The 12,163-nt window shown below is 43.5% G+C and overlaps 1 protein-coding gene across 1 annotated transcript in view; it reads left to right on the top strand.

The window, feature by feature from the left end:
- The first annotated feature begins 807 nt into the window (after window positions 1-807).
- The window catches only part of Syn1 (Syntrophin-like 1), a 45,520-nt gene continuing 34,164 nt past the window's right edge, over window positions 808-12,163 (top strand). The window contains exon 1 of the mRNA XM_065304232.1: window positions 808-1,799. Within this exon, the coding sequence (XP_065160304.1) occupies window positions 1,295-1,799 (505 nt within the window). The 5' untranslated portion in view covers window positions 808-1,294. The remainder of the gene's footprint in view (window positions 1,800-12,163) is intronic.

Here is a 12,163-nt window from a genome sequence, read left to right as displayed (position 1 = left end):
TGGTTGCCTATAGTCAACATAAATATTTAAAAGATAAATTCAAGCAATCAGTTTTGTTTAAGTTGCTGGAACTTATAATACACTAAACGTTATTGATTCAAATAGTATTGTGGTCGGATTTGCTCCACAATAATTCACGTGAAACAATTTTCATCGAATATAGGTGAAACGTGCGTTTGTTGGCGCGATTTGCTTCCGATGCGGTACGACGTGGAAAAAGTGCTCTTTACGGCGGCGGCGAAATTGAATATTTATGAGGTAGCATCTGTTCCAATCAAGATTGTGGCATGAAATTTAAATGAGAAATGTGTTTCTTGCACGTAAGGAACACGTAAGGACTATAAGGTGTTTGCGGCGCATCGCGTATACACGTACTGTACACACACTGCGTACATGCATCAAGGATTCGAAGATTCCGTGTCATTACTGGAAAGCCGACTAGAAATGTCAGTAAATTCCGAAGAAACAACCAAATTCCACGAAGTTATAATCTATTGAGCGACGTAAGTCGTCTTCAATCCTGATTTACCACGGTTTAATTCACTTCACGGCAAGGGAGCTTCACCAGGTAGCTGATCGAAGTTGATCCGCGGCATCCGAGGGTTCGAAGCGAGTCTATAATTCCCTTTGTTAACGTTACGCAACAACGATTGCGACTACCTGCTCGTAGATGACCTTGCCATTGCGTTTGCATCGTTCGCGTGGCCTTTGGCTTTGCTACACATGCCGTAACCGGCATCGCTACTCGCGGCCCTCAGCGGCCCGTCTGCGGAAGGCACGAAAACAAAAGGTGTCGGGAGATGAGGGGCCGCGGCGCGCGCTTGTATCCATAGCAACGTGAGGGTATTCTGCGCGCCGAAGCACTGCCGCTCCGTGCTGCACACTCCTCCAACCCATTTTATCGGCGGCTGCTTACTACTACGGCGTGTATGCTTGCGCGCCCGCACCGTACCGGCTTGACCGAGGACCGTGGAGCGCACGATCGACTCGCCACTCCGCCGTCGTCGCCGCCGCACCGCACGCTCGCCGGAGTGCCGGAGTGAAAGTCTCGCCGATCGCGTCGTGCTGCGAGCCGCATAGTTAAAGACAAGCTAAAGTCGTCCGTCGCCGTCTTGTCTGCCTATCGCGCGAACTCAGAGTGAAATAACACAAGTGGGTGAAGTTCGCATTGTAATATCAGTAAAATATTTACATTCGCACAGTACACCGCGTGGATTAAAAACGTGCGATACGATGCGCCGCGGGGTGCAGTCGCGATTTTCCACAGCGTGACGGGGAAAATGTGAATGACGCGATGAGCGGTGCCAACGACAGAATGGTCGAAGGGGTGACTTCCCCCGGCAGTTACAACTACGGCCGCTCCGGCGTGCTCGAGACGCACGTTCGCGGCCAATGGTATCGCGTGTTTGTCACGCTCGAGGACGACTATCTCAGCATCACCCTAGATGAATCCTACGAGAACACCACCACGCTGAATGGCACGCTCAACAATAACATCGAAACGCCGAGCGGGCTCAGCGACACCCCCGATGTACCCGACTCGGTCGCCAACCAGAAACGTAGTGTGCGCGTCGTCAAGTCCGATAACAACGGCCTTGGTATCTCTATCAAGGGAGGCAAGGAGAATAAGATGCCGATTCTCATTAGCAAGATCTTCAAGGGGATGGCGGCGGATCAAACGGAGGAGCTGTACGTCGGCGATGCGATCCTGTCGGTGAACGGCGAGGATCTGCGCGAGGCGACACACGACGAGGCGGTGAAAGCGCTCAAGCGGGCGGGAAAAGTCGTCGAGCTCGAAGGTAAACACACGCTGGTGCCGAAGCAATCAATCCGATTGTGGCAGCAGCACCCCTCAAACCCTCTACCGTCTATTTAGCTTCGTGTATACACGCGGCGTGAATCGATAAAAGTAATCTGCATGTGTAAACGAAGCCAAATTGCTACGGACTTTTGATTTTGCATGCGCTAAGAAACAAATGACACGTCATTATTTTTACGTTCTTGAATGGCTGCGAAACAGGGTTATGTTCAAGCTTATATTTCATAACACGGCGCGGAGACGATGGAGCGAATTTTATACCCATCATTAAATCGGTCTTAAAGTGCGCCATGAATCACGAATACCTGTGCAAACAGATTTTTATTTCCTGGTAGTATAAAACTGGAGATGCTCCTGGCGGCTTGAAGACAAGACGCATGATCCCTCTTACTTGTCACTCCGTTTTGTCAGTTCACTTAAAAATTCCCGGATTTACTCGGTTTGCATGTCTCCCAGAGGTTTTATCCTACTTTACTCTTGTGCACAGACAGATGTAAAAGTGGTAAACGCCGCGAATGCGCCCATCGTGCCCACTTCCACGTCCCACCTGTAGTCAGTGGTTAAAACGTGCATCTGCCACACGCAAATCTTGCACATTTTCATTCCGTCTTCTTTCCCTTTTACACGCCAAACTGGCCGTTTTCTAAAAAGTGCGAATTTAACTTCAGACAGGGGTTGACTCGAATAAAATATGTAAGAGAGAGCAGGCGAATCGTCAAGGTGATGTCAGAATGATACGCGACTAGAAAAGTAAGAAAAACCTGAAAGGAAATAGGGAAGAACCACGGTAAAGAACGAAGAAGCAAAGCTTGGGTAGTGTTAGACGGATATTGTATGCAATTTCCATTATGCGAAAACGAATTCGCCGCCTCGCCTCTTACGCAAAGTGTACGAAGAGTCGCTTTGCATATCACCGACCATCCTCTTCTTTTTCCGTCTTTTCCTACGTCGATCCCGCACTCTGTATACACACATAACTAGTTGCAATGTACTCCCACACTTTGCTATACTTGTACAACTTGTACGCGTCTTCGTCTGTCGCTCCTTGGGGATGCAGAAAAAGTCTGTCCGCAGAGAGAGTCAGTCGAGAAAAATGTAATGAAAGGAGCGCGAGGCGCGCGAATAAATAAATATAGCTCGAGTCAAGATGGTTCAAGATGGAAATGCACATGTGGTCCTCTTGCCGGGACACACTTTTCATTGTATCATAAACACACATTGCAACTCTCCCAAGATTGTCTTTCCCGGAGTTGTGCAAGTTTCTTGCACTGGCACTGATGTAGGTAAGCGTATTTTTGCAGTAGAAATAAAGCAGGATGAGTTGCAACATGCACTACACGCGGAAAATTCACGACGACTCGAGAGTTGCCAGCGTTTCGCGCGCTCCAGCTGTGGATTTTATGTAGATGCATTCAAATTTGTGTAATAAGATTCTTGGATGTTTCGTTTAAGATTTTATTTCTGCATATTTCGCGTAAAAGCTCTATGTCATAAGTTTATTATATAAATGTAAACGAATAATGCAAATAGGCATAAAAAGATTTCATTTGTTTCGGAACAAATAATGAATTACGCAGTAGTTAACTCTTTAAACTTGACCATAGAAAATCTCCGGCAAAATGTGAAATTATTTATTTTTTTTGTTATGAATGTCATAAAACTTTCACATTCTATGATGCTGTAAAAGTAATCAAACATTTTACGCTCACTACCTATTAATATTTTATATTTTAATAATAAATAATTAATCATGTTTGACGGGTTTAATAATTTAAAAATAAATATGATTTTTTTTCGTGCATAAATGAAAACATAAAACGATTAAAAATGCATGTTGTTAAATTCCGAATGAAAAGCAAATATCGCTGCATGTACTATAGATAAATCATAAACAAACAATAAATAGCCGCATCGCGTAAATAGCGCAAATAGGAAAATGCGGAATAATAAATATTTAATTTGGGAACAACAATCGGCTGCCATTGCAATGGCAGTTAGCGGTGGGCGCGCGCGTTCCGGGACTAGGTACAACTAAGTTTGTTTAATGCGCAAAAACGAATTAATTAGTAGTCGCAAACCACGGCTTCGCCGCCAAACCGGCGAATGCATTCGAAATAAACATGACGCTCGACGCGCGTATAAATAAATACCGGCAAGTGCGCGCCGTTATTAATTATCGTCATTAATTAATAGTCGGCATAGCGCACGACAAACGCGAGATGCCTGCGCGGAATTTCGTCGACGGCGTAAAAGTTTCAATATGAGCAAGAGTAAAATGTCGCCGGGCAATTCGGACGGAGGACCAAGTGGCATTCCAAACATTCGATGTCGAACCGAACATAATTTGCGTTCGTAATTAATTAACTAACCGCGCTTGCAAATTGCGCATCGTACGCCCGCCGATACATGCAATGACATATCGTCAATCCTCTTCTAGAGTGGATTTAACGTGCAATACACACACGCAATAAATTTCATGGTACTTAATCATCCGTTTTGTTACGCCCGGAGTAATGCTAGAATACACTTGAAAAATAATTAGAGTTAATTTCTAGTTATGAGTAATAAATTTACGAGTCGCCGCGCTGTGTCAGTGGGCGGAGTTGTTTGAAATTGTATGAAATTGTTTTTCAGCATGCTGCGCAGTTTGCATATAAATTTATATAAATTGAATTGGATTTCGAAGCGACATTAGTTACGTGCGTTATATGCTAATACATGCAAATTAAATGTTCATCTCAGCGAAAAATAAATTGATTTTGATTTGTGCATCCATGCTGTTTGCGCTGTGCTCATCGAAAGAAAGGTTAAGTAACACTTTTGAATATTCAAATTAATTATGTGTGAGAATTCTCGATGCATACGTGTCATTGATAAATGTTAACAAGTTTATAATGATTCATATTTCATCTTCGGAAGATTTATTATATTAATTCAACGCGAGTTGTGTAATATTTAAAAAATATCTATTGAAATGTTTTGTGATGCTTAAGCAACGTGAAATGTTTTCACTATTTACCAACGGCTTGCAAATAAACGTTGAAAAAGCGAAACGACCGAGGCTGGGAAATAAGTCAAGCCCGCGTGTCGGAACTAAGCAAGGGGTGATAGGACTTGTCAAGCAATTTTTCGCAGTCGCTTTACATCGCTCCCTGCGATAAATATTCGTCGACCGCGAGAGCGCACCAGCGCAATTCACTATCGCCGCCGCGCGCAGTTCGACGGTGCTGCGGTGAGCCACGAGATGTCGAAGAAAAATCGTCGGGAAACAAGAAAATTCGTCGGTTTTTATGCACGCTTGCCTTCTACGCGAGTGCAAAAAAGAGAAAATCGTACCGGTTACACACCGGTTGGTCTTTTTTTTTCGGTGTGTGGCGGAAAGCGGAAAAGCCAGAAAACGAAAGTGGGCGGTTTTCGAGTGTGACACGCACTGCACGCGGTTGAACGTATACGTAACGCATCAGTCACAACAACCAGAGGCGGCACAATGAGGGCAGGTCGGCACGCCGGCGTTGTTCTCGTGTTTGTTTGCGTGTCGTGTGGTCGGCGAGTCGCTTTTGAACTGCGTGCGTTCATTCGGCGTACAATTCGCATTCTTCCGACATTAATAAACGCGTGCGTACACGACGTACAAGTTGTACGGATCGCACGGGAACGCAAGCCGAATGACGAATTCCACGCATTCCAAGGCATCCGCATTCTGTCGGGGCCGGCGATGTCGTTTAAACCGAATGCCAAACAGATGCATGGCGAATGAATGTCTTCAATCTTTCTCGCTGGGAATTTCTTCTTTTTCGGATGTGTTGGGAAGTGAAAATTTATAGAGATGTAGTACTCGGACGGTCATTTCCCGTTAATTTTTTATTGTCCTCTTATCTGGTTTCATTCTTCGCAACTTCTCATAGAGTGGTTAATTTTTTGCCGTTTTTTGTGTACATGCACGAAATTAGTTTCACCCATTTCGCCATTCGGCTTCGTGAATAGTCATTTTCAGTACATTGTGTGAAGGTAGAAGAGTAGAAGAGGAAATTACACTTCGGAGGATAAAAAGCGCTTCTTTGCAAGAGTTGTTCCGTGGATGCTCCGCGGCTATTCTACTTTGGCCGGAGAGCACAAAAACACTTTTATTCGTTTTCTGGACTCTGCTTGTGGAGTGGCCCTCGTGTTTGTTAGTTCGACGTGTGTGCATGCGCCGGGTTGCGTCGGTGTTGGGTTAAGGTCAGGATTGGATGCAAAAAAGTCGTGAAGTCGAGCACACCCAGGCCAGCAGGACGAGTAGTTCAACGACTGACATTTCAGGTCTCTCTTCGCTTTATTATGCCGCGCTTTTTTAATTTGAGATCTTTTTTATACTCGCGTTTTATCCACTCGCCGGTTGAACAAACATTTGGCAATTTTTGCTGTGTACAGCCGGATGGTGCAAAATACGCCAAAGTCAACTTCCCCGGAGAGTAAATAATGAGGATAATGGAATAATTGCAATGGCGAAAGATGAACTCAAAACTTGCCGGAACTATTTTCTTCCTCGCCGGAAACTTTCGCGCTGTTTATGAGCTGCGATTTTATCTCATCGCACGCCCGCGCTGTGAATCGTCGCTTTGTTCTCGGCGATCTTTTATAAAGTTTAAGAATTGGTTGCAGACGTGAGACGTCGTGCCCTCGCCCGGCATGAATCTGTGAATTAATCATGTAATCGTAAAGAAGTACACGCGGACGGCGTGCATTATAGTCATCTGGGGAACACTCAAAATTTTGCGTGCTCTTCACCCTGTCTTCCCGACAGGATTTATTTACCTTCGTGCATGAAACATTAAGCTATAGTCTTAAAAATACGCTCAGGTAAAATGGTCACCAAGGTCCATTTATGGTGCAAAGTCTTTTCCATTTCGATTTAGTCTTCTTCTAGTCTTATTTACGACCAGATAAGATGAGTTCCTCGATTCTCTCTTATTGAAAATCCAAATGGATTTTCGCTCTCACGTCGCACGCATAGCCCCATTCAGCAGTAATTAAATGGTCGCGGTACGCGACGTCTAAGGTGCGAGGAGACGTCGCACGAGGTCCATTATTGCCCCCGCAGCCGCATAACTCGAGGGTGGCGGGCGCGCAAGTCCTTCATTAATCTCCTGACACGACCCGGAGTGTGTGGGCGGCTTGCAGGGAGGTGGGGCACAATAACGCGCTCCGGGATGTTTGCAGGTGTGGTCGGGTCGCATTTGCACGCGGCGCATGCATTAGAAATGCGATTTTCATGTCGGTCGTGACGCGCTCGCACACAATTAAAACATCTCATGGACATATTCAAAATGAAAAATGTTTTACCTTCTATGATCGACTAGAAATAGCCGTAATTGTATTATGTCAGCGTTAATAACTTATTATACGAACGTAGTAATTTAAAACGTTCGAAACTGTAACGGCCGCCCCATTTATCAGCCGCCATACACAAGTAGTGCAAAGTCTCCTTAATGCGAAGTTAGATCGGCGCAAGTAGAGCACCACCCGATGCCCATTAGCGGTTAATCGTAATTAGAGGTCGTGAAGGTTCATAATGTGTCGGCGATTAATAATAAAATGAATTACTTCTGTACGGGTGCGCAAAACCGTCCTCGGCAGCGAGGGTGTGTATAATGCCACGTCGGACAAACCACCGGCGCTGCCCGTGACCGCCGTCGAGACCAACTGCACGAGCAGTGTTTTGTTAATGTACGGACGTGTTAATGCTCAAGTTATTGTTAACACAAACTGCGTATTATAATCGCGACGAACGACAGGAGCCAGCGGCGGGCCGCACTTGCGTCGAGGTTCGCCTGCCCTCGAACATAGATTTTGATGCAAACTTGGGTTATTAGCGACTTGTATTATGAGCGAATAGTGGCCAGCCTTACTTCTCGCAACTTGGGCCGGGCGATAATCCGCACTATAATAATTTCCCATTGTTCGCTCGTGTGCGCGACGGCCCGCTAACGGACGAGCTGACTGCTAACTATTGTTGTCCTACAACAGGCGAGTGTATATTTAATTAGTGATATTTAAGCCTTCTTATTCAGGAATGTTGTTTTTGACAGTTATTCTAGATATTAATTATCTTCGTATTAAATTGTGTTTCGGAAAAAATCTCTTTTTGTACCAATTGTACGTTGTGATTTGTGTTATGTGTTAAATTGATTGTAATGACCCTTCATGAGGCTTTAATAAACAATCGATTCTTTTCGCGTTCCTTCTTTATCGCTACATTTGCGGAACAATGCTTCTAAGACCCGCGAGCATTTTCCCGTTGCAAATAATTAATTGCCGCATTTTTCTCTCGAGTTCCATTATTCGCGGCCCGCACGAAGCGCAAACTACGTCGAGTACGCACTCGCAAAAGTTGTTCACTAATTTATTCAAACATCGTTACGATAAATAATGCAACGGCAACCTTTTTTTCTGCGTTGGCGCGCGCTAATGGGATATTTTTGAGCGTTGTTCCCACTTTGTTCTGCAAATTGTGAAGAAACTCGAGATTTTTTTCTCCGCACTAAATGCAAACACAACCGAGGAGTGCTCAATGCGAAAATTAACCATTTGTGATTTACAAATGATTTTTTTTTCTCGAAATTATTTTGATAAACGATGCGAAAAGCTGTCAAAGTGTGTCATCCATCAAAAATCAATTAACCGACGCAGGGTTTCGCATTTCAATACCCGCCGACTTTATTTACTATGCTAAACATTAATTAATAATTTTAATGACAAATTTTACATTATTGTTGCAAAGTGTAACGCGCGCGCTTGTCATTAATAATGTTCGTCGTTCGTCGCTTGTCGCGTAAAAGCGTTGATATTATTCACAGTGGGGAGACCCTTCATTTCTTCATCTTTTGTGCACGAGAGCAAGAACTCTCTTTCGTGCGCACAAAACACCTTCGGGTTTTGATAAATTACATCTCGACATGTACGATTACCACTGTTAGAAATGACGACGATGACGAGAATGACAAGCACGAGTTGTACTCGCAACGGTGGCGCTCTGATTTCCACTCCATGGTCAAAAAAGAGGAAACGCCGAGCGAAAAAATGAATCGTTGGTGCTTCTTTCTCGCTGACACACGAGAGAAATCCGCTTATAAATTGTCGTCCGAGTTTGCACTGGCCTTCTCTATAATATAGTAAATCTGTGATTTATGTGCGCACACGTTCTCGACCGCATTACGTTCATTCAGTCAAAGTGTCTATAGCTGCGCTGCCGTTACGTGGCACTTTTTTATTAATTACACAAAAACGAATGGACAAAAAACATTATTTTATTATAAAATTAATTCTGTATAAAATTCTCGACCTATTTATATTAAGTTTTTAAAGATAGTTTGTTTTTATCAAAAGTTACAGTCGAATTTGTATCAATTTTGTTGTTTATTCACTAAACTTAATTTAAATGTTTATAACTTTCAAGAAAAATGTTTAATCAGCTCTATTTTTGGTAGGTAGATGTTAAAATTAATTAAAAATTTATTTCTGAAAGAATTATAATCATAGCGCAAATAGTTTACGAGTAATTGATAAAAACTCAAGTAAACGTGATAAGTGTTTTAAGCGACAAATAACCAGATTCTTTAAGAAAGTTGTCTTTAGCCATCTTTAAGTAATTTCTCCTGAGTGTTTAGCTACTTGCTTACCTTTTCCAAGCACAATATTTTCTAGTTTCTACGTTTTACACTCCACATTCTTTCACTTCTTTGTTTGTTCAGTAAACCATAAGTCAACGAACTAATTTCGCCACGCTGCTTTTATTTATACGAGCGCATAACGAAGACAAATGGCTGACTGCATTGTTGCACATGTTCGCGCCTAGCTCTCATTCTCAATTGCTGAAAATTGCGTAATTGAGATAATTATTGCCCGGCGTCGAGTGCAACGCGTGTCGAGTACACGCCTGCCCTGTTTGCTCAAGCATGACACTTTGATCACTTCACTTAAGTAAGGTCATGTCAACACTACGAGGTTAGGTGTCCAATTGTCGCACGAATAATTCCCTGGTGAATCATTACATTACCGATCTTGTTAATGTAGGTAATTGGAAATCAAACGATACGCACGAAGACGAAATTTGCATGCAAATTGAATTTGTGTACTAACTTCACTTTTTCTCTGTTGTTGCAGGTAAATATACAACTATTACGATTGACTCCGCATTGGAGAATTTACATCGCATGGAAATCTCGCGAAACAATAGCCACTCTTCGTCGGTCGGGTCCCACACGTCTCATTTTATTGCATCGAACCCGTTCGTTCCACAATCGATGTGTTTGTGTCGGTGTGCAGCGCGCGTTCGCGACGCCGACGACGCCGTTCGGCTTACAAAGAGGTAATTTCGATCTAATGTGTGTTATTTAAATAATGGATACGCCACGAATTTGTTCCCTTCATTACAATTTCAAATCGCGCGTTCGTTGCATTAATGAGATACCGACGTTCAATCTTTGAGACTCGCTAGTTACATACGAAGCTAATGCATTATTGTCAGGAAAGAAGACTGCTATTATTCTTGTTCGTGGTTTATTGATAGAGGCAGTAATTATCGTGAAAGCTATAATCGCGTACTCTGTTGACTAATAGAGAGCGCGCGCGATGGGAAGTCAACAAATGGCTACGCATGACACAAAACCATCAACAATATAATTATAAATCAACTATTTACATCGATTGTGATTGTGTATGCCCACTCATTCAGTGATGTAGGTATTAGTTTACAATTCCTAGGATATTAAACAATCATCAACCGTGATTTTATTTTTTGGACAAAAATCAGTTTAAATTGTTTTTCTAGAATGTAATCTTAATCCTCATTAACCGGAAATCCTCGCCGGAATATTAAGGATTAATTCGCTGTAATTAAATTGCAATTTTGTAAACTTGTTATTCTGTTTGCACGCGCAGTTTTACTAAACTGGGAAAGAACAAACTCGTTTCGACTTATTGTCGCGCACGTTTCGCATCGTCGGTGCGAATAGCCGAACGCTCTTCCGCTGCGTAGCGTCGCCCAGGACGGAAATTGAAAATTAACGACAAGTAATTAAAATTTAATTATAACACGCGAAATATTAACGCCCCGAAACGCACACTTTTGCGACACGTTTTATTTGCGTTAAAAACGCGCATAATCTACAAATTTATTTAAATTATCATTGCCAAATGTGTAAGAATCAACACACACGCAGGAGAACAAATAATGTTAGGTATAATTTTTCTATTAGAACGCGGTGCGATGTGATTTAGGTGCGCGGCGTCTTCTTTAATTTGAAAACTTAAGGTGCGCAATTATTCACTTTCTCTATGTTTTCTCCGTTCGGCGTGCTCCGCCACACATCCAGGCATTAATCACGACCGCGACGCGCTCGCCTCGACGCTGCTACTCGACTCGCCGTCTAGCGCAACGGCGAAATAAATTTTATTATTGGCTTATATAGCAACGCCGTTCGGGGTGAGAGAAACGACGCGCCGCCGTCTAGGGGCGTTTAGTTAGCGGGCGCATCGCCGCGAAGGGCGCAAGAAGTGCGGTGTGCGAGAGTAATGGTCGTCATTCGTCATATTTATTGCTTCTTTATGATCTTTACTTGAAGATTATATTAAAAGTGTATTAAATGTTTGCGGAAAGTCTTAGAGTGCTAAGAAGAAACCCAACATGGGAAAAATTACAAACCTCTTGGTTTTGATTCAGGGAAAAAACAAACTGTTACACTAACAAGTTATTTTTTGTGCGGTAGAGCATATGCCCGGCGCACGTGCTTGTTTGCCGGTCCGGAATGCGAAATTTGCGGGCGACGGAATTCGGTGTTAATCGAAACCGCGTAACCAGATTCGCACCAGCAAGCGAAGCGGCGCAAACCAAAAACGAGTGGAGCACTGGTTCCGTATCGAAATTACAATTTAACACAATTTCGGCTCCGACGAACCGATTTCACACCTCGTAGGTATCAGCGGGCATGCCGCCCATAGCGTCCGCCAATTACTATGGCGCACCGCTGCTGGTTGCAGTGCGACACTTTAAAATTGTCGATATAGAGTTGTCTGTCGGTGTAAACCCGAAGAGAATGAAACGCGCCGCTGATCGCCGGAGATCGCTTTATACGATTTCGTGTTCGATTCCGCTCGATGCGGTGTGGCGACTCTTGTTTCGTCCAATTGATTTTCTCATTTCCTTTGAGCGACTCCATCGCTTTTTGTGCGCTCCTTTTTTCGTACGCTTCCAACTTTGTTGAGTTAACCAGGCCCGAATACCCCCGCGACGTGTCTACTATCTTTCCGAATTAAAATTTAATTACGAGTGGAGTGGTGTGCGAGCCTTTATTCTCCGCGCTGCTA

The sequence above is a fragment of the Atheta coriaria genome, unplaced genomic scaffold, assembly GCF_025399875.1.
Source record: "Atheta coriaria isolate IRGN ID8LTWV9N9 unplaced genomic scaffold, Caltech_Dcor_3.1 hic_scaffold_6_pilon, whole genome shotgun sequence".
Classification (NCBI taxonomy): Eukaryota; Metazoa; Arthropoda; class Insecta; order Coleoptera; family Staphylinidae; genus Dalotia; species Dalotia coriaria.
The sequence above is the reverse complement of the archived record's forward strand: the minus strand, read 5'-3'. Positions and strand labels throughout refer to the sequence as shown.